The 27,838-nt window shown below is 42.3% G+C and overlaps 1 protein-coding gene across 3 annotated transcripts in view; it reads right to left on the bottom strand.

Annotated features, from left to right (window-relative positions):
* Nucleotides 1-27,838, bottom strand: part of LOC145359042 (acid-sensing ion channel 2-like) — a 1,204,124-nt gene that overhangs the window by 151,896 nt on the left and 1,024,390 nt on the right. For all 3 annotated transcript variants that reach the window (XM_080213397.1, XM_080213396.1, XM_080213398.1), the window contains one exon: nt 1,528-1,678. In XM_080213397.1, coding sequence (XP_080069523.1) covers nt 1,528-1,678 — 151 coding nt within the window. The remainder of the gene's footprint in view (nt 1-1,527; nt 1,679-27,838) is intronic.

Genomic DNA, 27,838 nt, shown 5'->3' with positions numbered 1-27,838 from the left:
ATGTTTCATCTTGTTTCTGTGCAATGCTGCTTTAACTCTGACATGCTGATCCCAGCAATGCACGGTATAAATTAACACAAGGTAAAGAAAAATCAGCACTTGTCACAAGTACAAATGGGAATGATTAAATATTATGTGGAACATAATGTTCCTGAACTGCTCAGATTTACAAATGTCATGTCGAGTAACAAAGATTAATGTGGACACTTCTCTTTGAATGTGCTGCATCCATATTTTACCTACCTGTTCAGTAGCACGTAAAAAAAAAGGTTAATTATTACTTCTGATCTGGAAGCTGAAAGCTAAGACCGCTATTTCAATTATTAAAGTTTATTTATTGGTGTTACAAGTACGCCTTGCAGCGAAGTTACTGTGAAAATCCCCTAGTCGCCACACTCCGATGCCTGTTTGGGTTCACTGGGGGAGAATTAAGCAAGGCCAATGCACCTAACCAGCGCGTCTTTGAGACTGTGGGAGGAAACCAGAGTACCTGGAGGAAACCCATGCAGGCACAAGGACAACGTGCAGACTCTGCACAGATAGTGACCCAAGCCGCGAATCGAACCTAGGTCTCTGGTGCTGTGAGGCAGCAGTGCTAACCACTGTGCCATGCATTATAGATTACAAACTATGGATTACAACAGTGGGAGGAGCTGTGTAGCCCTTTAAATTACTCATGACTGTAACATATACTGTTGTGCATTGCATATTAAGGAAAGTTTCAGTCCATTTGCAAATGAACTTGCAGTTTTTATTTTGCCAGTAGTTTTTGAGAATTTTTACAATAGTAAAATTGGAACTATTTGACCAGAATCAGAATTGGGCTAGCCACATACACACTGTGGCTACAAGAGAGGATCAGAGGCTGGGAATTCTGTGGTGAGTAACTCATCTCCTGATTTCCAAAAGGATTGTTATGGAATACTATCCATTTTCCTGGATGTGTGCAGCTCCAGCAATACTCAGAGTTTGAGAACAGACAAAGATTGGCACCACTCTACCAACAACCTTCAACATTCATTCCCTTCACCACAGACACACAGTGGCAGCAGTGTGTGCCATCCACAAAATACAATGCAGCAATTCACCGAGGCTCCTTTGATAGCACCTTCTACCATCTAGAAGGACAATGGCAGTAGACGCATGGGAACATTACCATCTGCAATCTCCCTCCCCCCCAACACAAGCCTGATCATCATCCTGATTTGGAATCATATCGATGTTCCTTCATTGTCGGTGGGTCAAAAACAGCACGGTGGGCATACCTACACCACATGGATGGCAGTGGATTTGGGAACATTACTTGCCACCATCTGATGAAAAGCAATTAGGAATGGTTAATAAATGCTGGACTGGCCAGGATGCCCACATCCTGTGAAAGAGTGTTTAAAAATTGTAATGATGAGAAAGAAGAGTACGTGCAAAAAAGTTTCCAGTAAATATAGAATTCTTGCTTTGCCTCATATTTGGGTGTAACTTTTCTCCCGATCCTACAATTCTGTCAGAATAGGAAGAAATCATTCTTACCAGCTTCACCCCAGACCGGCAAGTAGTCATCCTGTTGAATGTCCAACATGATCTCAAGGCCGTTGCCGGTCCCACCCTGCACAGTGGTCAGTAGAGGCTTGTCATCACTTCCTGAGTTAAACATGTAGCACTTCCCATATCTGGTAAAAACCTGAAGGAAAAACGAAAGGTAAATATAAGTAACACAGACCAGTGAGTGACTTAACTCTCCACCAACTGGCACTTACATTGTTCTATTTTATCAATCTGCATTTATGGAGCATACTATCATCAACTCAGCTGGAATTGAACAGATGTTTTCTTCCTGCTCTGATATTTAACATTCACTGAGGTGATTATATTCTAATCTGCTTTGCATATTATATATAACAACTTGTATTTATATAAGCAGCTTTAACATGGTAAAATATCTCAAGCTGCTTCACTGAAATATGATGTGGAGATGCCGGCGTGGGACTGGGGTGGGCATGATAAGATGTCCAGGTTAAAGTCCAACAGGTTTATTTGGAATCACGAGTTTTCTGAGCACTGTTCCTTCATCAGGTGAGTGGTGCTCACTGCACCTGTCATTAGGACAGGTGAGAAAATCTTGGTCAAAGAGACAAACTTTAAAGATCCTGGGTGGGATTTGCCGGTTGCACTCACCCCCAATGCTGGAAATTCCTGCTCGAGATCAATGGAGCTTTGCATGGTCCGCCCCCATCCACTACTATTCCTGTGACAGGTGGGATGGGAAAATTCCATACCTAGGTTGGAATTTTACTGGCATGTCCATTCAAGTTTCACACGATCCTGCCCGAGGCCAATGGAGAATGCCATTCTCTGAGCGAGCCCGTCTCCGGAATTGGGGCTGGCATGCTGGTAAAATTCCGGCCCTAGTGTCTTAAAAAAAGATGGCATGGTGGCACAGTGGTTCGCATTACTGGCGCAAAGCACCAGGGACCCAGGTTAGATTGCAGCCTTGGGTAACATTGTGCATGAAGGTTGTACATTCTCCACCTATTTGTGTGAGTTTCCTCCAGGTGCTCTGGTTTTCTTACACAGTCCAAAAATGTGCAAGTTAGGTAGATTGACTACTCTAAATTGCCCTCAGTGTCAGTTAGAGGGGTTAGCAAGGTAAGTACGTGGAGTTATGGGGATGAGATGGAACTGAGTGGGGTACTTTTGGAGAGTCAGTGAAGACCCGGTGGCCTGAATGGCCTCCTTCTGCATTGTAGGAACTCTACGAGATGGAGCATTGGTGGGAGAGAATTCCAGTGCTTAGGGTTCAGGCAGCTCAAGACACAATTGTCAATAGCAGGGTGAAGTAGGTTAGAAGTTTGGTGGAACTCATATCGGAGGGTTGTTGTGCTAGAGGATTTGTAAAAATGTGTGTATAATAATTTGTTCCATCCTCAAAATTTTGATGCAGTTTGATGGATAAATGTCTCTCACATTTATAAATATTGCACAATCATACACATGTAATTACAGTCCATTGCCACTCACAATTCACAAATAGTAATACATATGGATCATTGCTACTGTCATCTTGCAGTCTTGGATTTAAACAATGTGTCATGATACAACACACCTTTTATATAAATCCAGCTCTAGACTTTCTTAACACCAGCTGTGAGACACTAAGAAAGAAAAAACAGTTCAAAAATCATCAAATCCCAGTAAAAATCAGTAATACTAGCACCAATAATACTGGAGTTCCATTTTAAAGTATAGCAGACCAATTCAGACATGTTTTTGACATTTCCATTGGCTTATGTTCGACTTCACCACTTTCAGTTCATAATCAACGCTGTCATTTGTTTTAGACAACAAGACAACAGGTGCTTCTGTCACCACTTCCAGTTTTGTTTCTTTACTTGTTCCATAACAAGTAGGAGGAAATAGCGAGGCATCTTGAGGGGAATTGCTTGATAGAGCAGACGCAGCACGGTTTCGTTAAGGGGAAGTCGTGTCTGACAAATTTATTAGAGTTCTATGAGGATGTGTCTAGGGCGGTGGATAGAGGAGAGCCGGTGGATGTGGTCTTTCTTGATTTTCAGAAGGCGTTTGACAAGGCACCTCACAAGAGGTTATTGCAGAAGGTAAGGGAGCATGGAGTTGGGGGTAGGTTGTTAGCGTGGATAGAGGTTTGGTTGTCAAATAGGAGGCAGAGAGTGGGGGTTAATGGGTGCTATTCGGATTGGCGGTTGGTGACTAGTGGAGTGCCCCAGGGGTCGGTGCTGGGGCCTCAGCTATTTACCATTTATATAGATCATCTGGAGGAGGGAACCGAGTGTATGGTGTCGAAATTTGCTGATGACACCAAGATTGGTGGAACGGCAAATTGCGCGGAGGGTGTGGAGAGTCTGCAAAAGGATCTAGATAGGCTGGGCGAATGGGCCAGGAAATGGCAAATGGAATTTAATGTTGGCAAGTGCGAGGTGGTCCACTTTGGTAGGAATAATGGTAGGAAGAACTATTACTTACGTGGCGAAAAACTGCAGCAGGCAACGGTGCAGAGGGACCTCGGGGTCCTTGTACATGAGTCGCAAAAACCCAGCCTGCAGGTGCAGCAGGTGGTCAGGAAGGCGAATGGGATGCTGGCCTTCGTAGCGAGGGGGATTGAATATAAAAGTAGGGAGGTCTTGCTGCGGCTGTATAGGGCATTGGTGAGGCCGCAGCTGGAGTACTGTGTGCAGTTTTGGTCGCCGTACTTACGCAAGGATATTTTGGCCTTGGAGGGAGTGCAGAGGAGGTTTACTAGGCTGATACCGGAGTTGAGGGGCTTGAGCTATGAGGAGAGGCTGAATAAACTAGGCTTGTATTTGTTAGAGTTTAGAAGAATGAGGGGAGATCTCATTGAGACGTATAAGATGATGAATGGGATGGATAGGATAGAGGTGGAGAGACTCTTCCCGCTCAGGAAGGACAGTAGGACTAGGGGGCACAGCCTCAAGATAAAGGGGGGGCGGTTTAGAACGGAGTTGAGGAGGAACTTCTTCACTCAAAGGGTGGTGAATCTCTGGAATTCTCTGCCCGTTGAGGTGGTGGAGGCTGCCTCGCTAAATATTTTTAAGACGCGGGTTGATGGGTTTTTGATAAGCGAGGGGATTAAGGGTTATGGGGAGAGGGCGGGAATGTGGAACTGAGCCATGACAGATCAGCCATGATCTTATTGAATGGCGGGGCAGGCTCGAAGGGCTAGATGGCCTACTCCTGCTCCTATTTCTTATGTTCTTTTGTTCTTATAACCACTCCCATTTTAGCTTTTCACCAGCATCCCTTTTGTCAATTGTTATGTTTTATAGTTCCCAGAATAATCACAAACACATTTTCTTTCAGGTTTATCTTTGGTCATAAATTTATCATTCTTCAAGATTTGGCTGAGTGACAAATTCTACATTCTCACTGGCAGCGGGGTGGAAACTAATGAGATTGAAAAATTCTAGCCATAGTACTCAAATCATAGGCGATAGCCGAGTGGTATCATTGCTAGATTATTCATCCAGAAACTCAGTTAATGTCCTGGAGACTCTGGTACAAATCTCGCCATGGCTGATGGTGGAATTTGATTTCCATAAAAATGTTGGGAATTAAAAATATACTGATGGTTGTGAAATCATTGTCCATTGTTGGAAAAATCCATCTGGTTCACTAATGTCCTTTAGAGAAGGAAATCTGCTGACCTTACCTGGTCTGGTCTAGTTGTGACTCCAGAGCCACAGCAATGTGGTTGACTCTCAACTGCTCTGGGGAGGTGATGGCCTAGTGGTATTATTACAAGACTATTAATTGAGAAACTCAGTTAATGCTCGGGGGACCTGGGTTCAAATCCCGCCATGGCAGATGGCTGAATTTGAATTCAATAAAAAATACCTGGAATTAAGAATCTACTGATGACCATGGAATCATTGTCGATTGTCGGAAAAGCCCAACAGGTTCACTTAATGCCCTTTAGGGAAGGAAATCTGCCATCTTACCTGGTCTGGCCTACATGTGACTCCAGAGCCAGAGCAATGTGGTTGCTCTCAACTGCCCTCCAAGGGCAACTAGGGATGGGCAATAAATATTGACATATTATGCCTCCATATGTCAATACGCCATTTCTAATCATTAACATTTTGATATTATATCTAAAGTACAGATTAATGTGATAGTATGGCCCTTTTAAGGAGCAGGTTTTGGTGGGGCCTATCAGAAGGACCTGCATCTATCAGGTGTTAGGGTGAGGGTCCTGGTAGGAGGGAGCCTTAGTGTAAGACTGGGAGTTGGTGAAACTATACCCGCATTGAGCTTGTTTGTATATAGTTCTACCTTCTCTTCAATAAACCACTGATGTGATTCAAGGCTTCTGTGTCCAGATATTTTGCACTACAACAATTAACAATTGACTTTTTATAATGAAATTTAATGTCTTAACTTCAGTAACTTGTTTTATTTTCTAGATGGTCGGATTCTGCGCCTCAATCCTATGGATTTGGATTTGGTATTGCTCTCAGTGATGCATTGGCAAACTGTATTAGTGATGCTTTGCATGCAGCTCCCAATGTTGTAAGAGATGTGCTTGATTTGCTGATTTATTGCTTATTCCAGATTTTTGTTGAATTCAAATTGCTGTCACTTTGAGATTCGAATCCGGGTCCCCAGAGCATTACTCTGGTTCTCTGGATTACTAGCCCAGTAACAATTCCACTAAGCCACCACCTCTCCTCAGTTGCTAGTGACATTGCCAAAGTCACACCACATATTGGTGATACTATTGGTGTAGTCTCACTTCTGGTTTGAGGGTACTTTTCAATGGGTCTACAACCTGCAACCCTCAATGATGCCTCCTTCATCTTAGGGTTCACCGAGATCAACTGCAGTTCCTCGCAATTGTTTAATCCCAGGCCATTCAGTTTCAGTGTCCTGGAACATACAGTTAACGTTTTTACCTTTGCTTGTCTCTCTGATTTGAGTTGTTCCGAGCTGTCAAATCTCAGTTCCATGAATGCTGTCAGCACGACATTGCTCACTTTCAGAGCATCATTTCTTTGGATACCATTTTCTTTCAAATTTTTCAAAAGGTCTTCTGATATAATCTGAGCAGTGTGGAGTTACTGTGCTCCAGTATTCAAACATCAGCTTCTGATTTACCTTCCTGATCTGAATGCTGTGTGAATTTCAATTCTCGGGGAACTGTCGTAGTCAGCCATTTCATGCGGTTGTAAGGTTCCAATGTCTACTATATCTTCAACCCTATCATTATCTTCACGGGTATGGATGGTTCTAATTCCTTTCTTTCTCATTCACTCTGTTGCTTGACCTCTGATAACTCATTTTCCATATTTTTTCTTTGATCGGCTCATAGAAACTAGAAGGAGGAGTAGGCCATTCGGCCCTTCGAGCCTGCTCTACCATTCATTTTGGTCATGGCTGATCATCGAATTCAATATCCTAATCCCTTCTTCCCCCTCTATTACTTAATCCCTTTAGTCCCTGGAGCTATATCAAGTTTCTTCTTGAAATCACACAATGTTTTGGCCTCAATTACTGTGCTAGTGAATTCCACAAATTCACCACTCTCCAGGTGAAAAAATTTCTCCTCACCTCAGTTCTAAAAGGTTTACCCCTTACCTTCAAACTATGACCCCAAGTCTGGACTCTCTGACTATTGAGAACATTCTTTCTGAATCTACTCTGTCGAACCCTGTTAGAATTTTATAAGTTTCTCACTCTCATTCTTCTGAACTCCAGTGAATATAATCCTAATTGACTCAGTCTTGCCTCATATGACAGACCTGCCATCTCAGGAATCAGCTTGGTAAACCTTCGCTGTATTTTCTCTTTTGCAAGGACATCCGTCCTCAGATAACGACACCAAAACTGCACACAATACTCCAGGTATGGCCGCACCAACACCCTATACAATTTGCAGCAAAACATCCCTATCTCTATACTCAAATCCTCTCTCTATGAAGTCCAACATACCATTTGCCTTCTTTACTGCTTGCTGTTCCTGTGCACTTACTTTCAGCGACTGATGCACAAGGACACCAAAGTCTTTTCCCAGTGGCTGAGCTTTCCACAAGCTCTACAACTTTGATCTGTAAGTGAGACATTTCCCTCTGTTTGAGAAATTACATGGCTACCCACAGATCTGACACATCTTTTACCTCTTTGTCTGAAGTACATTCTTCTGTTTCTATCTCACTGCACCAAATCTGCTGCTTTTCTATCTCCTTAACTGAAGGGGAGCTGATGGCCTTGTGGCATTATCGCTGGACTATTAATCCAAAAACTCAGTTAATTTTCTGGGGCCCCGGGTTTGATTCCCACTATGACAGATGATGAATTTGAATTCAATAAAATATGAATTAAAAGATGACCATGAAACCATTGTTGATTGTCAGAAAAGCCTAATGTCCTTCAGGGAAGGAAATCTGCCAGCCTAACCTGGTCTGGCTTACATGTCACTAGACATCCACAGCAATGTGATTGGTTGTCAGCTGCCTTCCAAGGGCAATTAGGGATGTGCAATAAATGCAGGTCAGCCAGCCATGTCCATGTCCAATAATTGAATAACAAAAAGGCCATCCATTTGGGTCTTCAGATGTCTACTCCTTATTTCTCAATAGGAGGTCAAATTTTGCCCCCTCTCTAGTCAGGCCATCCACATACTCAATGAGAAATTCCTCCTGAATACACTCAACATTCAAGTCCCTAATACTATGGCTGTCCCAGTCAATCTTGGGAAAGTTAATGTCCCTTACTATTACCACCCTATTATTCTTGGAACTATCTGTAATCTCCTTACATATTTGCTCCTCAATTTCCCGCTGACTATTTGGGGGCCCATAGTACAATCAAGAAAGAAGGCCCTGGAAGACGGAAAATCTGGATTGCAAACCTCTTTATATGACATCTTTGCCTTTTTGTACATAAGAGTATGCAATACCCCAAATGAGCAATGTGGGGAGTTCATCTTACCCAATAGAAAAAGTGACATTTAGGCAGAGCAGCAAAATTACATGGTCAGGTAGGAGATGGTTTAGCTCAGTTGGCTGGACAACTGGTTCATGATGTAGAGTAATGCCAACAACATGAGTTCAGTTCCCGTACCGGCTGGGATTATTGATGAAAACCTGCCTTCTCAACCTTTCCCTCGCCACAGGCGTGCTGATCCGTTGGTTAAATCACCATCAGTCAGCCTACGATCATCTGGGATTATGGCAACTTTACTGGGTGACATGGTGGCACACCGGTCAGCACTGCTGCCTCACAGCTCCAAGGACCTCGGTTCGATTCCCAACTTGAGTCACTGTGTGGAGTTTGCATGTTCTCCCCATGACTGCGTGGGTTTCGTCCAGGTGCTCCAATTTCCTCCCACCATCCAAAGATGTGTGGGTTAGGTGCATTGGCCATGCTAAATTGCCCCATAGTGTCCTGGGATATATAGGCTAGAGGGATTAGTGGGGTAAATATGTGAGGTTGGGGGGATAGGGCTTGGGTGGGATTGTTGTCGATGCAGACTCGATGGGCTGAATGGCCTCCTTCTGCACTGCAGGGATTTATGATTCACCAGCATGGCCATTTCCAGATTTTGAAAGGTGGCTCTAGCATCAAGGAATTTAGGCTGTGTGTGTATGAGATCAATTCCAAGTTCTGAAACCTGGAATAACATCGAAACTTAGAAGTTGAAACTTTAAACATTATTTAGTTACAGTTTGCTTTGAAAGCATCTTTAAATTAATTTTTTGATTATTTGTGGTCTAAGAACCAAATATTGAGGCTGGTTTTTAATTCCCAGGCGAGGACAATAAAACATACTGCTGAGCAGGGTACTCTTGGGCTTTTAAGCTGTTTACTACTTATCGGTTTATAGTGCCTTTGGGTAAAGTGCTGTTTAGCTGTTTAGCTCTTTTAAAGAGCTTGGGATTAAGGCTGCAGCGAATTGTTTGAAAGCAAAGGACAGCAGCGATAAACTGGGTGCTTAAACTAGTGGTGCCTCTGATCTTGATCAGTTGGCTTCTGCCAACAGCAAGACAATACAAGTTAATTTAAGATGGCAGCAAAGCCCCTGTTCAGTGGAGTGAAGCTGTCAGGGAGCCTGAGGCACATGGTCCACTTGGTTTGAATCTTAAAGTGAGGCCTGGCACTGACCATGGTTCAGGGCCTGAATAAGTTTACCCGGCCAACACAGGACATACTTCATCGGCCACCCATCCAATGAACGGAATCTCACGAAAATCAACCATAATGAATTTTGTACCAATCCTTTGCTGGAATTAATATTAATGCCCCTGTCAACTGTAAATCAGTTTGAATAATGCAATGAGTGGTGGAGGTCAAAAGCTTTTGCTTACCATTCTCTAAAATCTCAATTTCACACTAAATCATGGAGTAAGGACAGTGGAAAATGCACATGTACTTGCACTACTAAATTATGTGTGTATATATTGTTCATTTCTTTCGACGAATTGTAGCTCAGAAATGGGCCATTCGGCCCGATAGGTCTATGCTGGTGTTTATACTCCACATGCATCACCTTCTACCTCTCTTCATTTATTCCCATCAACAGGGTTTTATCAGATCTGCTGAAAGATCATTAACCTGAAATGTTAACTTTATTTCTCTCTTCATACATGCTGCTTGATCTGCTGCGTACTTTCAGTATTTTCAGTTTTGTTTTAAGATTTCTGGCATTTTCTTGAGTTCCCACCAACATGTTCCCCCACCTTGGGTTGCCAACTCTGGCTGGACATATTGTGAGAGATGTCATCACATGACCTTCCCAAGACTCCCACTATTGGTCACCCAACATGTCAATCATTATGTGGCCCTGCCTTCCCAAACTTTTCAATGTTTAACTTTTAAAAACCTGGTCCCAATGTGATTGGCTTTTAAGTGAAATAGGCACCTCCCACCTCCAATTCTCTTTATCCACTAGCAAAGCAAAAGTGTTCAACAAAAATACAATTTGTTTTTGAAATGCGCCCAATTTTCCCCTCCTGGAGATTTATCTTTAGTTTTTGGAGACTCCAGTTCAGTAGCAGATAGTTGGCAACTGTATCTTTACTCTCTTGGACTAAGTGGTAGAGCAGTGCAAATGTTACTGGGCTAGTAAAGCAGACATTGGGTCAAATGATTAGATGAGGTGAGTTGGAATCCCACCACAGCTAACGGAGAATTTAAATTCAGTTTGTTAAATAAATCTGGAACGTGAAATCTCATATCAATAATGGTGACCATGAAATCATTGGAGATTATTTACAAACCCGTCTGGTTCACTCATGTCCCTAAGGGAGAACCTACCATACAGCCCCAGTCTGGTCTATATATGAATCCAGATTCACAGCAGCACGGCTGACTCTTAATTGTGTTCTCAAGTGCCTGAACATCCACTCATTTGTATCAAAACCACCACTTGAATTACATCATTTCAAGGAGGCAGCCAATGACCGAGGGAAATTATAAATGAGCAATTAATGTTCCAAGCTGTGGTAGTAGGTTCCACATTCCAACAACTCAGGCAGCAGATACATGGGAACACCACCACCAGCAAGTTCTCCTCCAAGCCTCTCAACATCCTGACTTGGAAATATATTGCCATTCCTTTGCAATCGCTGGATCAAAATCCTGGAATTTCCTCCCCAATGGCATTGCGGGTCAACCCACAGCACATGGACTGCAGCGATTTAAGAAGGCAGCTCACCACCACCTTCTCAAGTGCAACTAGGAATGGGCAATAAATGCTGGCCAGCCAGCAACGCCCATGTCCCATGAATGAACAAAATACAAACTCTCTTTGTACGGATGTCCCTCCTGAATGCTGCAGTGGTTCTTTGACCCACTTCCATGGCTTCGCCAGATCCATGGAAATCCAGAGGGACCGTGATATTAGGTTTCCATAGTCTCTTTGCCAAGGATTTGGTGAATGTTGAAAGACCCTTCTCAATGTATGACAGCAAACATGTCTAAACATCTCTTAGAAACTCGTTTTTATTGTGGAGAATTACTGTAATCCAATCTATTTTGTCTGAAGCATTATTCCTTAACTGGTAGTTAAGACCGATGTCCTTGATATCTTTAGCAACAAATTCGATGCATGGAAAAGATATGACTGGAAAATGCAAACTATCTAGCCCTATTGAATGAAAAGTTGGCTATTGACTGTTAACAAAAGATAAAAGGAAACTTGATTTTTGCTTGTTAGTGGGCGGCACGGTGGCACAGTGGTTAGCACTGCTGCCTCACAGCGCCAGGGACCCGGGTTTGATTCCCAACTTGGGTCACTGTCTGTGCGGAGTCTGCATGTTCTCCCCGTGTCTGCGTGGGTTTCCTCAGCGTATCCCAGTTTCCTCCCACAGTCCAAAGACGTGCAGGTTAGGTGGATTGGCCATGCTAAATTCAACTCAGTGTGTCTGAACAAGCACTGGAATGTGGCAACTGGGAGATTTTGGTTAAGTGGATTGGCCATGCTAAATTGCCCCTGAGTGACAAGGGGTAAATGCAGTGGGGTTATGGGGATAGGGTCTGGGTGGAATTGTGGTCAATGCAGACTCAATGGGCTCAATAGCCTCCTACATTGTAGGATTCTTTGATTCTGTGAGAGCTCCAAAGACTCACAACCCTAATTCTAAGTTTGTTAAGTTTCCTTTTATATCTTGCTTTCGTTACAGTGCCTCCCACAGTGCAAAGATGTACGGGTTAAGTGGATTGGCCGTGCTAAATTGCCCCTTAGTGTCAGGGGGACTAGCTGGGGTAAATGCATGGAGTTTCGGGGATAGGGTCTGAGTGGGATTGTGATTGGTGCAGTCGGAATGGGCCAAATGGCCTCCTTCTTCAATGTAGGATTCTATGATTAAGAAATAACTCGTATAACTTTTCTCAGCTACAGGAGTGACTATTCTATTGTTAGTGATACCTGGCCTGTTTGGACTTGACTAATGGGACACGTTTAAAACAACATCACAGCAATGACACAAAAGTGAGTAGTATGGAGCCAATTCACTTTGACGCTCCCCCAGATCACCTGATCACATCAGACTCAGAGAGTTGCCCAGAAAGAAATTAAACAATTTGTTACTGGTTTCTGTTTCCGAGGTATAAAATTAAATGAATGACCAGCTGGCTGGAGATGAAACATTGCTTTGTATAACGAGCAGCAGCCCATGAGCAACCACATTGTTTCTTGAACGATATTGAAAAATGTCCCCACATCTTATTTAATCAAAAAAAAATAGCATTCTCTCAAGGAATGTGATATGGGCCGTGAATGCAATTACTAAGGTTGATAAAACTGTTGTCTTTTTTCACGCGGCCATCATTGAGAAAAGGCAATGGTAAAACAACAGCCGAAAGACAAACGATGACTCAATTTGTAAATGAGGCGAAGCCGGAACGAGGAGAGAATAACGTTACAGGAAAAGAAGGGACAGCAGAGCCCTAATTATGGATTAACAGATCACCAACAGAAAAAAAACCCATAAAATTCAATATTAGGAATGTATTTTCTTCTGAAATAAAATTGCCAGATTATTAAGTTTATATTCTATTTGTAAGAATGTTTCTCCTGAATTCCCCATGGGATTTATTAGTGATTGTCTTATACTTAAGGCCCCTAGTTTGGTTCTCGGTCACGAGTGGCAGTTTCTTTTCTATGTTTCCTGATCAAACCCTTTGATTATTTGTGAGGTCATCCCTCAGTCTTTCCTTTTCTGCAGATTTACACAGCTGGTGAACCCGAATTTCTTGCCAGTTTTTTTTCTGCAATGATCCTTTGACCCTTTGCCATAACTAATGCACTTAGTATTGCACTCATTTCTGGTCACCTCAAAGATGTGGAGGCTTTGGAGAGAGTGCAGAAGAGGTTTACCAGGATGCTGCCTGGTTTAGAGGGTATGAGCTATAAGAGAGGCTGAACAAACTAGGGTTGTTTTCTCCGGAGTGGCGGAGGCTGAAGGAAGACATAATAGGAGCCTATAAAATTATGAGAGGCATGGATAGGATTGACAGACAGAACCTTTCTCCCAGAGTTGAAATGACTAATACAAGAGGGCATGCAATTAAGGTGAGAGGGAGAAAGTTCAAAGGAGACGTGAGGGGCAAGTTTTTTACATAGAGAGTCGTAGGTTTCTGGAATGCGCTTCCAGAGGTGGTGGTGGAGGCAGATACGATAGGGGCGTTTAAGGGGCTTTTAGATAAGCACATCAATGTGCAAGGAATAGAAGGATATAGGCCAAGGGCATGTAGAAGGGATTAGTTTAATTTGGCATTATGTTCAGCGTAACACTGTGGGCCGAAGGGCCTGTTCCTGGGCTGTACTGTTCTATCTTCTCGGAACTAATGTCCACCGAAGATTTATGGACACTGGGAAAATGGCCCCATTCTTGTTTATGCTGCTTCAATGAGTTTTTAATAAGCAGAATTTTTAAATTCAAAGGCATTCAATGATGAATCACATTTTTCTTATGCTGCGTTCAAACTGGGACTTTGACAAATGGAGAGAAATCAAGTATCGCTTACAATTTTTAAAAAGTATAAATAATGGCGATGAGCTCAATATCACAGTAAAATATAATTCCACAAACCAAAATCAAAAGTCAAAACCTTCTTTCCTTAACTTGTCTTGCTTGTTTACATTATTAGAATGTGTTATTATTTTGAAAGTTAATAATTAAGATAAATTTCTAACCACAACTTAACAAGATTTCCCATTTCTGATTCTGCAGGCCATTTTTCTATGTCTTGATTAAAATTAAACATGGTGCTACAAATCACATAGAGATTTTATTCTGCCTTCTAAACATGAGCAGTAATTGGGATTGATTGCCTATTTTACATCTGTATAAGATTTGGCCAACTAAAAGGAATGGGAAGAAAATAAGCAGGTTATATAGAGCCCAGGTTGTATAATGAGTAGGTTGTGCAGTGAGCAGGTTGTGTAGTGAGCAAGTTGGATAGTGAGCAGGTTGTGTAGTGAGCAGGTTGTGCAGTGAGCAGGTTGTGCAGTGAGCAGTTTGTGTAGTGAGCAGGTTGTGTAGTGAGCAGTTTGTGTAGTAAGCAGGTAATATAGAGAGCAGATTCCATAGTGAACATGTTCTGGAGAAAGCAGGTATATATAGTGGGTAGGTTATATTGTGGGTTGATTCAATAGTGAGCTGCCGCTACAGAGAGCGGATTCTATCATGGTTGGGTTTATTGTGGGCAATGTTCTATAGTGAGTATGTTCTACAGAAAGGAGGTTCTTATTGTGAATAGGTTATATAGTGAGTATCATTTGATAAAAGCTGGTCTTATAATGGGCATGTTCTATAGTGAGCAGGGTTCTATGGTGTGCAGGGTTCTCTGAAGGTCTCGTTCGATAGTGGGCTACTTTTATGGAGCATTGGGATTCATAGCAACTTCTGATGATTAAATACGTATTTTTCTCAGAGCGTGCATGTGAGAATTCCTGCAAATGTGTTCGTGTGTTACAAATTTTTATAACAAAATTAGCCCTAAGTTATTCATTGCTTTCCTTACTCCACTTTAATTATCTAATTACAGTTGGTTTCCTGTCTTACTGATTAGGTAATTATAGTTCCAAACCAAAATATTCAGCCCATTTGTAACACTTTTGCTAGAGCTGTGAACATAACATTCACAAATTGGAATTCTTACATTTAGGCATGTTTTTTTTCCTAATTGTATTATTATATATAATCAACAGCCCAAAAATCCATCCAAAGCTGCATGGTGGAATTTAACAGCCCCTCCTAAGGTGGAGTTTTCCAGTCCAATCAAAGTCAATGGACACTTGAATGGCTTGTTGCATTTTCTGGCCTTGCCCCCATTGTGACAGGGCTATAAGAATCTGCCCTATAGACACTATTATAGTATATATTCATTTGTGGGACGTGGGTGTCACTGGCTGGCCAGCATTTATTGTCCATTGCCCGAGGTCAGTTGAGAATAAACCACATTGCTCTGGCTCTGGAATCACTTATAGGCTAGACAGATAAGCACAACAGATTTCCTTCCCTAAAGGACATTTGAGAGCCAGACGGGTTTTTCTGACAATCAACAATGGTTTCATGGTCATCAATAGGTTCTTAATTCCAGACTTTCTTTTTACTGAATTCCAATTCCACCATCTCCTGTGGTCCAGGTCTATCCCCACATCACCAAAGGTATTTTTAGATGGTCCCCATAAACTAATTGACATGGACTGTGCTTCCCAAGCATTTCAGATGATTTCTTTACCTGGATTGGGCTGTTCATACCTGGACAGATTTGAGTTTACAGATTTGCTGGTCAGCTCAGATTTTGGGAAGGATTACTGCACGATTCATTTCACAACCCCATTACCAAAGGGACTTTCTGCTGCTGTGTTTATTGCTACAATTTTACATATACTTTCAAATTCATCATTGGAAAATTCCATCCCCCCTCCGCCTTGGAGGTTAGGAATTTAGCTAGTGCTCCCGCCTACTTTCTGTCCATTTTTCCACTAAATGATCCACAATTACCTTTTTGTCTTTACTATCTATTATTGGTGACAGATTGAAGTGTGAAAGAACAATGATTTTCCCATTCACACATCTGCAAGTCCATTACTATGATTTTATTGAAGTGTCTTGCTAATGGGAAACTCACTACGGGCTGTAATGGTGTCCTTTTTTTTACACACATCACGTTTTTCATTGATCTTGTCTATAAGTTTAGTACATTCATCATCCATTACCCCTACAGCCTTTGGGAAGATTTTTAACCAAATACTACAGGAACTTGTATTCCACGAGTCCCACAGGGAGATCAATTAAAGATTCCCTGTGTTAAGTCCTGAGGGTTATCCAATGCCTTATCACATTCCATATCTAATTTGAATTGTCTTTTACATACATGGCTTACGAGAGTATTTTGCTGGTTGCTACAAAATGGTTTTCTCCAGCTATCTTACACAGAATTATGACTCTCTTTAGAAACTTTAATGTGTTACTGTATCTGAGTCTGAAATAAGTAGAATCTTCATATTTCTTAACGTTACTTCACTCCACTATTTACTATTTAGAGAATTTTGAGATATCTTCTGAGAGTCCAGTGTCCTTTCACCAAAATTGATTTATTTACAATGGTTTGCAATACTCTCACAGGTACTTGCCAGTACAGGGTATTCACCCCAAGTGCCAGTGACCCAGATACTCCAAATTATGGGGGCAATTCTCCCAAAAATACTCTGTGTCGAATTCACTTAAAAACTGGAGTAAATCACATTTTTCACAGCGGGAGTTTCAAAATGAATCTCCTATCTCCCACGCTCTGTGCACTGCAGAGTGCACTAGTGTGAATCCTATTGAAAATCATTGGTGGGGCCTGTTTCCGCTGGAGAGACTGGCAGGATAGTGCTGAGCAGGCCACCGCATACGTGCTGATCTGTCAGTGCCGAGATTGGCACATGCGCAGTGGCCCCTGTCTGCCGGCCTCCCGATTGCAGGCCAGCTTGATCACAGGGAGAATCAGCCCCTACATGTCTCTATAGAGCTCCCTGACTGGGTAGCCTTAACAGGCCTCAGTTAGGGATTTCTTTTCCATACCAACCAAATAAGCTAACTCAAATTAACCAAGGGACAAATTAAAAGAGGCAGTTCCTCAAATGGAGGGGGCACAGCCTGAACCAAAAATCAAAGCACAAAGGAAACTTAAAACATCAAATTAAAATGTGATTATGGGGGTTGATAATATACCCTAGCCCCTGCAGTGACCAGCAGGTGTGGAAATGCCTCAGTTAGGGAGCTCATATTCCAGCAGGTCAACTCATGGACCTTGTTGAAATCATTACAACTTTAACATATGCACTCCACATACTATGGATGTGCACCCATTGTCTAACAATTGAATGAGTCTGCAACTAAAACACACATTACTAAAGCTTCTGGTGGTCAGTTCAATTCCTTCTGACTGTTCAGTGTCATCACCCGCTTCCATGTATCCTTTCAAAAAACCGGTTATTCCCTTTTGGATGATTTATTGCAAAATTATACTTTGAGTCGCATCTGAAACACCAGTTTACCAATCCTTGGTTATCCATGGGGTTCATTCTCCTGCATTTTTTTTTATCCAATTCCTGTCATTTGTTAGAGTTTCCAGAAGAGTTTATATCCTCATTTATTTTGCTTGTTGTTCTTTTTCAAAGCAACCCTTGAGCCTCATGTCTAAACGCTATCGGTGCCGGCTTTGAATTCTCCAGCTACAATGTGGCTATCTATTCTTCCCTACCTACATCACAGTTAGCCAACATGCACTGTATAATTCTCTCGGAGCTTTCTCCAGTGCTGTACATAACTTGCCTCACTGATGAAAAAAACACCCAGCCAACTTTCTGTTATCATTCGTCAGTTAATCACAGGTCAAAGTTCACAGACAAAAATTGAAATATAATCAAGTTGCTTCTGCGCAGAAACTGGTCGTTTCTGTATATGGTTTCTGCTTGACCTGAATCACTTCCCACCCTTTTCATTCAACCCCAGCAACATTTTGCCCTTGTGAGCATATCTATCATCCCTTTCAATGTTTCTATAATATTCCCCTCAATTACTCCCTCTGGAAGTGTGTTCCACATTCTTACAATTTTTATTTGTGGCTATCTTTTATTTGTGACCTATAAAATTGATCTACCTCATGGGTAGAAACATTGATCATATTCTTTCATTATCTGAACAGACCTCCATCAGGTCATGTCTTAGCCTTTTCTAATCCACAGAAAAGAGTCTCAGCCTGTTCATGTCTTTCCAGAAAGCTGAAATCTCACAATGCTTGTACCATTTTTGTGATTTATTTTAGCACCTTATTTAATGCCCCTACATTCCTTTTACAACATGGAGACCCAGGGCCAGATTTCTATGGCCATTTATGCCCCACCACTGTTAAAGTCCAACCGATCTATTTGATAGGAAACTCACAAGCTTTCGGGGTTTGTCCCTTCGTCAGGTGAACTAAGGGGCAAACCCCGAAAGCTTGTGAGTTTACTATCAAATAAATCGGTTGGACTTAAACCTGGTGTTGTCAGACTTTTTACGGTGCTTACCCCAGTCCAACGCCGGCATATCCACATCACCACCACTGTTACTCATGAGGGTAGAGTGTTTGGCACTCATCCAAATCTCCGTTTACGGCAATGGGACCAGAGAATCTACTGGGATGGACGGCTGGAAAATCCCGTTCCAGATCTGTATGCAGTGTTCCAGATATGACCATTTATACAAGTTCAGCATCACTTTCCTGCTTTTAAATTCTTCCTGTCCAGAACTGAACCCTGTGCTTGCTTTGCTTTCTTTATGGCCTTATTATTCCCCATTGCTACTTTTAGTGATTTGTGCATCTGTACCTCTAGAATGCCTTTACCCCTGCATTTCATTTATGCTCTGGTTCTCACAGAATCATAGAATCCCTACAGTGCAGAAGGAGGCCATTCAGCCCATCGAATTTGAACTGACAATATTCCCACCCAGGCTGTACCCCTAAAACCCCACCTAATTACCCTGCTAATCCTCCTGACACTAATGATTGATTTAACTTGGCCAATCAACCTAACCCGGACATCTTTGGACTGTGGGACGAAACTGGAGCACCCGTTTATGTCTCATGTATTATCGTCACGCATTTCAAATTAACTTTTCTGAATAGCCCATGTTGATAGCACTCCATGACCTTGTGGCATTCTGATGCCATGCCTGGTTATGATCGTTAGTGAAATAAGGAAGATGAGATTTTCCCACCAATCAATAATACCAAGCTGCACACACTATGGCAACAGGGACATGGTTCCCAGGAAACACAGGGCCATAGATGAACAAATGGAAGCCCCACTTAATATGCACTTTGCTATTATTGGCCCAGAGCCTTGTCACTTAAGCTCTTAACAACCTGGTCAGTCACATGCTTAATTGAGATTGCTGGAACGCAACAGAAGCAGAATGGATTTATGATAACTGTTGGTTTCTGAGATGATATAAAAATGACATTAATATCTGAACAATCGCTATTGTGCAATTGCATTCCTAAAATACATGCTTACAATTTCACAAGTCATGATAGTATTAGTCAATGAGATTCCTGAAAAAGCACAGTTATTTTCTTAAATGACATTGAACATAGAGCATCGAACAGTGTAGCATAGGAACAGCCCAAGATGTTGTGCCAAACATGATGCCAAATTAAAGTAAATCTCTTCTGCCTGCCCTTGGTCCATATCCCTCTATTCCTTGCATATCCATATGCTTATTTAAAAGCCCCTTATCGTATCTACCTGCACCATGCGGGCAGCAAGGTGGCATAATGGTTAGCAGTGCTGCCTCACAGCGCCAAGGACGCAGATTCGAATCCAGTCTTGGGTCACTGTCTGTGTGGAGTTTGCACATTCTCCCCGTGTCTGCATGGGTTTCCTCCAGGTGCTCCAGTTTCCTCCCACAGTCCAGAGATGTGCAGGTTAGGTGGATTGGCCATGCTAAATTGCCCCTTAGCGTCAGGGAGACTAGCCAATGGTAAATGCATGGGATTATGGGGATAGGGCTTGGGTGGGATTGTGGTCATTGTAGACGAGATGGGCCTCCTTCTGTACTTTAGGATTCTATGATCCACATTATTCACCATCACCACTGGCTGCTCATTCCAGAAATCTGCCACACTCTCTATAAAAAAAATTGGCTCCTCACATCTCCTTCGAACTTTCCCCTTTTCACCTTAAGTGCATGCCCAACTCAAAACATTTCAACTCTGGGAATCCTCTACATAATCTTGCTTAAGTTACATTTGAATCGTGACTTTTACGTCCAAAGTGCTTCACAGAGACTGAAGTATGTTATTTAAAAGAATACTCACTGATATAACGTAAGAAAATGGCAGCAGCCAATATTGCAAAGAGAAGTCCGACAAACAGCAATTGAGTAAATTACCCCAGTTTGTATTTTTCCAAATCGTGGTGATTTGAACGATAGGTGTTGACTGCATCAGTAGAACTTCCCTGCTCTTCTGTTTGAGTGGTGTCATAGGATCTTCTGTGTTCGCCAGACAGAGTAGATTGGGCTTTAAAATAATGTTTCTCCTGAAAGCCAACAGCACACCAAAACTGAACCTACACTGAGTACCCAAATCTCTGAGGTAGCATCTGTGAATGTGAAAATAAGACAAACTTCACCTCGACCGCTAAAGAGGGGGTGAGATTTCATCAACATATTAGTATACATTTATATGTATATATATATAAATATGTATATAGCATATTTACTATATATATACTATATATATATAAAATATACATATGTATATATACTAGTATATTAGTAGCATCTTGTAGATGAGTTATAGCCAGAAGATTATGCCAGGTGTGCCCTAGCGGCACCAGGGAACATGAATTTAAATCAGTAAAACACCAATTTAAAACAGACATCTTGCAAAAAATTCTTTGAAATAGTTCACCAAGTCAGGAGGTAAAGACATTAAGGGCACATAAAATAAGGTTAGGTTGGTGCCCGGGTAAGTTAAGGGGATGAGTTTCGACAAGCAAATGGCCTTTCCCAGTCCTTGGCCTTTTCGTATGATGTAAACTGGCATTTGTGACAGGAATTGGTTCAAAAACAACTAATTTGCTAAGTCAGGGAAAGTGACAGGCTGCCCTGGGCTCAGACGCAACAAATAAAAAAAACCCGACACAAAAAAATACCAGTTGGCGCATCAAACTCACTCATTCCGTAAGTGTGAAGCTAGCCTTCCCATGCACCCTCTGCCAGTTTCCTTCTGTATTCAGAGTGAACGGGCAGGAAATGTGCTCTTGGATGTGGCCGGTGCAACTCAGAATGTTCATCCGTCTGTCTGTTTATCTTAGTAAACAGCTCCAAGGTCCTTAATTGGAATAAACTCAACCAGACTTGATGGGATGATACCCTGGACTGAAGGGCATGTGGTAGGTAGAGGGTGTTACATCTAACCATGTGGCACCTTGACCTCCTAGTGAGGAATCCCACAGCCCTGCCAACACTGTATTTCCTCTGTCACCGTAAATTAGACATTCTTTAGTCAATTTTGATCATACATTGCAAAAAAGAGTGTGACAAATTTGTCACAATTTCCCAAATTTCTTCCATATTGTGTTTTTTTTTCATGTCCTATTTGTTCCACGAGACTCACTTCACATTATAACCTGGTAAGGGAAAGGGACAGATTGGATGAAGACTCAGGGAAGGTGAAGAGGCAAGAGCAACAAGTTGGCAGAAAGTGACAGAATACACAAACAGCCAGGGCTGGAAGTAAGAGAGACCAACGGTGATATTTTACAGCCTTTCCTGCTGGCGGGATTTTCCAGTCCTGCCAAACTTGTTGGGATTTTGAGCGGCTCGCTGTATATTCAGGCCGCACACCCCTGGCCTGACGGGGCCATAACAGTTCTGCCCTGGGTGTCTTTGAGGAAGATTTCATCTCTGATCCTCTTCATAAATAAGAATCAGACCCACAGGATGATATTGTCAGTAGATCAAGATGAATACTGTGCTTCGGTGCAATAAAGTGAATAAAGACCACCTTCAATATGACGCACAAATGATAAGTGCAATTTCCACCCTTGTGACTGGGAACATTCACAAAGTCAAAACATTTCTTCAAAAACATTGGCCAGAGTTTTAAGCTCTCCACAGCTGGATTCCAAGGCGGGGTGGGATCCAGATGCATTTTCACAATAGGGTGGACAGGGCCTCAGACCAGAGGCTTGCCCACCCCCTATTCAGGCCCTTAAGTGGAAGCTGCCTCAAAAGGATCATTTGGATCAGAATGCCAAATAGAAAAAGTGAGCTTTCTCGATCCTGGGTGAGAAGGGGTAAGGGAGGTGCCTTAATCTGAAAGCCCCTTAAGATTTCGGGCGTTATCTCCTCAAGGACCACCCCTCTGGCTATCCTCCTGACACTTCAGGTCATCCCCTGCTCTCAAGACCCCTGGTACTTACCTGAAGTGCGGTCTGGGATGAAGTTTAATAGAATCCCTACAGTGCAAAAGTAGATCATTGAGTCCATCAAGTCTCCGCAACTCTCTGACAGGGTATCTTAACCAGGCCATCTTTCCTACCCTATTCCTGTAACCCCACACATTTACCATGGCTAATCCATCTAACCTGCGCATCTTGGGATATTAATTTAGCATGGTCAATCCACCTAACCTGCACACCTTTGGATCTTGGGAGGAAACTGCAGCATTTGGAGGAAACCTATACAGACACAGGAAGAATGCACAAACTCCACATGGACAGCCACCCAAGGCCAGGATTGAACCAGGGTCCCTGGTGCTGTGAGGCAATGGTGCTAACCACTGTGCCACAATGCTGCCCTCAGGCTAAGGCAGTATTGCAGTACCCCTTCTGTTCACTGCAGTGCTGTGCCTGGAGGGGCTGGTGAGCTGATTGGCCGATAGCTCTCCAAGGCTGGACTTCCATCCAAGAATGGAGAGTATTGTCTTCACCCAATCAATGCTCAATTGAGTGTAAAATGGCAGCCAGCTTGCCGGAGTTAATGGAAATGTGTTCTCCGCAAATTCTCAGGATGGTGTGCACCAACTGTTCTCCATCCTGAACAGGGTCACCAAGAAATCCCTTCATTTTGGCTCAAGAAAGAAGAACTTCTAATGTGATCCATCTCAAAATACTAAGTGCTTCAACTAACATTGAAAATACAGAGAGTAACAGTGATAATATAGCGAGTGAGACTACCAGGTTGCCTTTGACATTGATGATGATATGACTATTAACACACTTTGAGGAAATAGGACTCGATGTACAGTTTGATGCTGAAGATTTTGATGGTGACACGGAGGACTCAGAGAATTAGCAAATATCATATTGCAAAAATTGTAAATCTAATTAAACTAGGGTTGAACCGAGTAAAGTAAATAAATGAAAGCAAATTCACTACGGAAACAAATATTCTTCATCAAACAAAGTTTTTGAGATTAATAATTTTGTGTGAATTTAGATATTTGCGATTCACATTTATGGCATTAAGATTGCTAATTAAAATAATTGCATGAAAGAATATAATTCAGTGAACTGTTGAATGAAATGTGTTGGATAAGAAATGCTTCAAATAAATTGCTTCATAGAAACAATTTTGTGACTGATTTTTAGCTTTACTACCTATCTCATTCAGTCCAAATGCCCATAGGGCAAATATCTCAGTTTATCGCTTCATAAAAAAAGTTTCTGTATCTTACTTTTAAGATCTTACTTTAACTTTCATTCCTTTAGTTTCCAAACACAGGATGGATGGTCCAATTTGTAAGAAAAAATGGTAGGTGTTTTCTGCTCCCCCATGGCATTTTTGGAGATCAGGAGGTAATTAGTCAGATGGGAAAGTAATGGGTGGTGATCCTGCCATTTTCCCACCGCTAATTCAATTAATTCCATGGCCGGAAGGCCCATGCGTGGCCTAATCTGTCCCTGCGCCAGTTGAAGCCTTCAATTGTGCAATTAATTCCCAATTAAGGGCCTTTTCCCACAGCCATTGGTATTAACCCAGCAGTGTGCGGACTTGTTACCATGTGGACAGGGCAACACGCAGGGGAATGAGTGGCAGGTGATGGGAAGTCCTTTGTTCCAAGGCTCTAAGCGCCTGATACAGGGGCGTGGCATCAGGGAGGGTCTTGGGGCTGCAGACACACTGCTGTCCTTCTTGCCAGCCCCTGATATTCTGTTCCAGCACAAACCCTCCAGTGCTTACCACTCTTTATGATTTTGCGTGAAAAAAAAATTGTCTTCCCACTTCTGCCCGTCTGCCCAAGCCAAATGTTTTATGGTTTGGGCAGTGTATTATCAGGATCAACTGACTTGCTAACAAGCCTAATTGACCTTTGGTTAAATAAGGTGGGCAGGCTGCCGATTTTAGTGGCCACCCACTCCCCATATTATGGAGGTGAGCGTGGGGGTGTGTGGGAAGGTGGAGGGATGGCCTCCTGCTTTATTTTGTTCCCTCCCAACCCCCCTATAGGAAACACATCTGCTGAGGACGTATAAAATTCAGCCCAATAATGATAATGTCATTGGATGTTATGTGGAGGTCGTTGGACTGTCTCTTGTTGGTGAATTCATTACCTTCTTTTATTTATTCATGGGATGTGGGCATTGCTGGCTGGCCAGCATTTGTTGCCCATTGCTAGTTGCCCTTGAACTGACTGGCTTGCTAGGCAGTTAAGAGTCAATCACATTGCTGTGGCTCTGGAATCACGTGTAGGCCAGACCAGGTAAGGATGGCAGATTTCGTTCCCTAAAGGACATGAGTGAACCAGATGGGTTTTTCCAACAATCAACAATGGTTTCATGGCCATCAGTAGATTCTTAATTCCATTTTTCTTATTGAATTCAAATTCCAACATCTCTCATGGTGGGATTTGAACCCGGGTCCCCAGAACTTTTGCTGAGTTTCTGGATTAATAGTCTAGCAATAATACCACTAGGCCATCACCTCCCCTGGCACATCTGTGTTTGAATGTTACTTGTCACTTATCGTGTGAATATTATCTGCGTCTTACTGTAAGTGGGTATATAAAACCTTATCTGAAGAATCGTAAATGGGATGAAACACTATCTTCACTCATCAGTGAACATTTCCACTTCTGACCTCATGATGGGGTGAAAGGCCATTGGTGAAGCAGCTGAAGATGGTTGGACTTAGGACACTACGCTGAGGAATTCCAGCAACAATGTTCTGGGACTGATGTGATTGGTCTCAAATAACGACAACCATTTTCCTTTGCGGTAAGTGTGACATAAACCACTGGAAGGTGTTCCCTTGGAATCCCATTGACATCAATTTTAGTTGCATTCCTTGGTACCATGCTCGGTCAATGTTGCCTGAATATCAAAAGATATCACTCTAACCTCACCTCAACTGAGCATCAATGAGCACTTTATCGATGCTTGCTGGCATTGTCGATGACACTTTCCATCACTTTGCTGATGGGTTTGCCAGATTGATTTCGGGGATTTCGCCAGATTGATCTCCTCACATATCAACCCTTCAAAGGGTTGACGTGTGAGGAGATATTGAACAGTTTGGGCTTATACTCACGAGAATTTAGAAGGATGAGAAGGATTCTGATCAAGGCATATAACATTTTAAAAAGGATTGATAAAGTAAATGTGAACCAAATATTTCCTCTTATGGGGCAATCCCAAACAAAAGGTCACAGATTTAGGTTGCGAGGCGGTAGGTTTAAAACTGAGATGAACTACTCGCAAAGGGAAGTGAATTTGTGATACTCGCTGCCTCATAGCACAGTGGAGTCTGAATCACTGAATGGTTTCAAGAAGGGGATAGATATATTTCTAATAATAAAGAGGATAAGGGGATATGGGGAAGAGATGGGGAGGAGGATTTGAGACCAGGGAGAGATCAGCCATGAACTGATTGAATGGCGGAGCAGGCTCGAAGGGCTGAATTTGCCTACTTCTGCTCCTAATTCCTATGTTCCGATAATGGAGAGTAGGCTGATGGGGCGGCATGAGACAATTTTGGATTTGTCCTTGTTTGGGGACAGGATGCACCTGGGCAATTTGCAGCTGCCTTTGAATACTTCAGTCAAGTGCTGGACTCTGCCATAACTGAGAATGGGGACGTTCAATGAGCCTCATCCACCTGTTAGTTCTTTAATTGCCCACCAGCATTCACGACTGGAGGTAACGAGGCTGCAGAGTTCTGATATAATCTGTTGGCTGTAGTATCGCTTCATGCTGTCTGTGACATGCTGTTTCCACAGCATTTCTCACTTAAGGAAAGAAAAGACAAGGTACATGGCAACTAGACGTGGGATTGGAACTTCTCCAACTGAGGCAAGTTCGAGGCAACTTTTGCTTCACAGACGCATATTCCTCAACCACATGGATGAGTAAGTCACTCTGCTGTGAAGCATTTTATTAAATGTATAAACCTAATTTATGCAAAAGAGTTCACTCTGTTATAAGGCATTGCAGCCAAAGCATTAGAGGAAATTTGATTAGCAAAGCGGCGAAGCAAAATTAACAGATTTAATGGGACTTTAATTTTGCAAACAGCAAAGATGTTTTATTGAATATTCCATTGTAAAAGTGGTGCGGCTCTGAGAATAATGAAAGGAAATTAAACTTCCATTTACCTGCTGCTAGTCTAATTTATTTACTTGTGTTGCAGTTGCATGTGTGCATTATTACACAATGAATGTGAAATCTATTAAAGTCATTCTATTCTATAGAGCAGAGTTTGCTTGAGATTTTGAATAAGGATCCAAGTACTCCGAGGACAGACGTCAATGCAGATGTGTTGTTAGCCACTGGTAATTTTAATAATTACAGAGTGTGGTATTAAAATCTCATTGTTCCTTTAAGCAGAACATCTCCATATGCACAGCCAACAACTGAATGCTCCAGAATGCTATTACACTGTAATTACTTCATCCAGATTACCAATTACAAGATGTGTTGAGCCTCACATTTTTTCCCCCCTTATGATGATTCTCCATCTTATCTCATGCACTATAAATCTGACTCCAATCCTGAGTGATGCCAATAGCCTCACTTCACTATTTTTTTTAATTTCACGCATAATGAATCGTTCTGACCTTGCAATATGTGCAATGCCGAATAACTCCCGGGCTGCAGAATCTGACAGTTATCACATGTGTAGGGAGAAAGCAAAACATTTAATTTGATAGCTTCAATGACAACCTTAATTTCATTAACTGCCAGGAATCTTGTCTCCTTAATGGGTTTCTGCCCATGTTTTAATGAAGGAGCTCCAAGTAAGGTCAAGCCTGTTCTTTTCGTCACCTTGATCTATCTCTCTACATCACCTAACCCTGTTTGGCATCTCAACTGTCACTGTAGGGCCTTAACCACTTGCGCAAAATAGAATTGTGGTTGCTGTTAGTGAAAGACTCGCCTGATGAAGGGACAGCGCTCCGAAACCTCTTGTTTCCAAATAATCTGTTGGACTTTAACCTGGTGTTGTGAGACTTCTTACCGTGCCACCCTAGTCCAATGCTGGCATCTCCACATTATCGTGAATGAAAGGTTTATAGGGAGGGGAAAGATATAAATATTGAGTTTTTACTCATTTAAGTTTATTTATTTTAGTCACAAGTAGGCTTATTTGCAGTAGGCACTGCAATGAAGTTACTGTGAAAACCTCCTAGTCGCCACACTCCAGCGCCTGATCGGGTACACTGAGGGAGAATTTAGCATGTCCAATGCACCTAACCAGTGCGTCTTAGAAACTGTGGGAGGAAACCAGAGCACCCAGAGGAAACTCACATAGACACAGGGAGAATGTGCAGACTCTGCACAGACAGTGATTCACGTCGA

This window comes from Carcharhinus amblyrhynchos, chromosome 27 (assembly GCF_965287045.1).
Source record: "Carcharhinus amblyrhynchos chromosome 27, sCarAmb.v2.hapA, whole genome shotgun sequence".
NCBI classification, from domain to species: Eukaryota; Metazoa; Chordata; class Chondrichthyes; order Carcharhiniformes; family Carcharhinidae; genus Carcharhinus; species Carcharhinus amblyrhynchos.
Note: the sequence above shows the minus strand (reverse complement) of the source record. Positions and strands in the feature narration are given on the sequence as shown.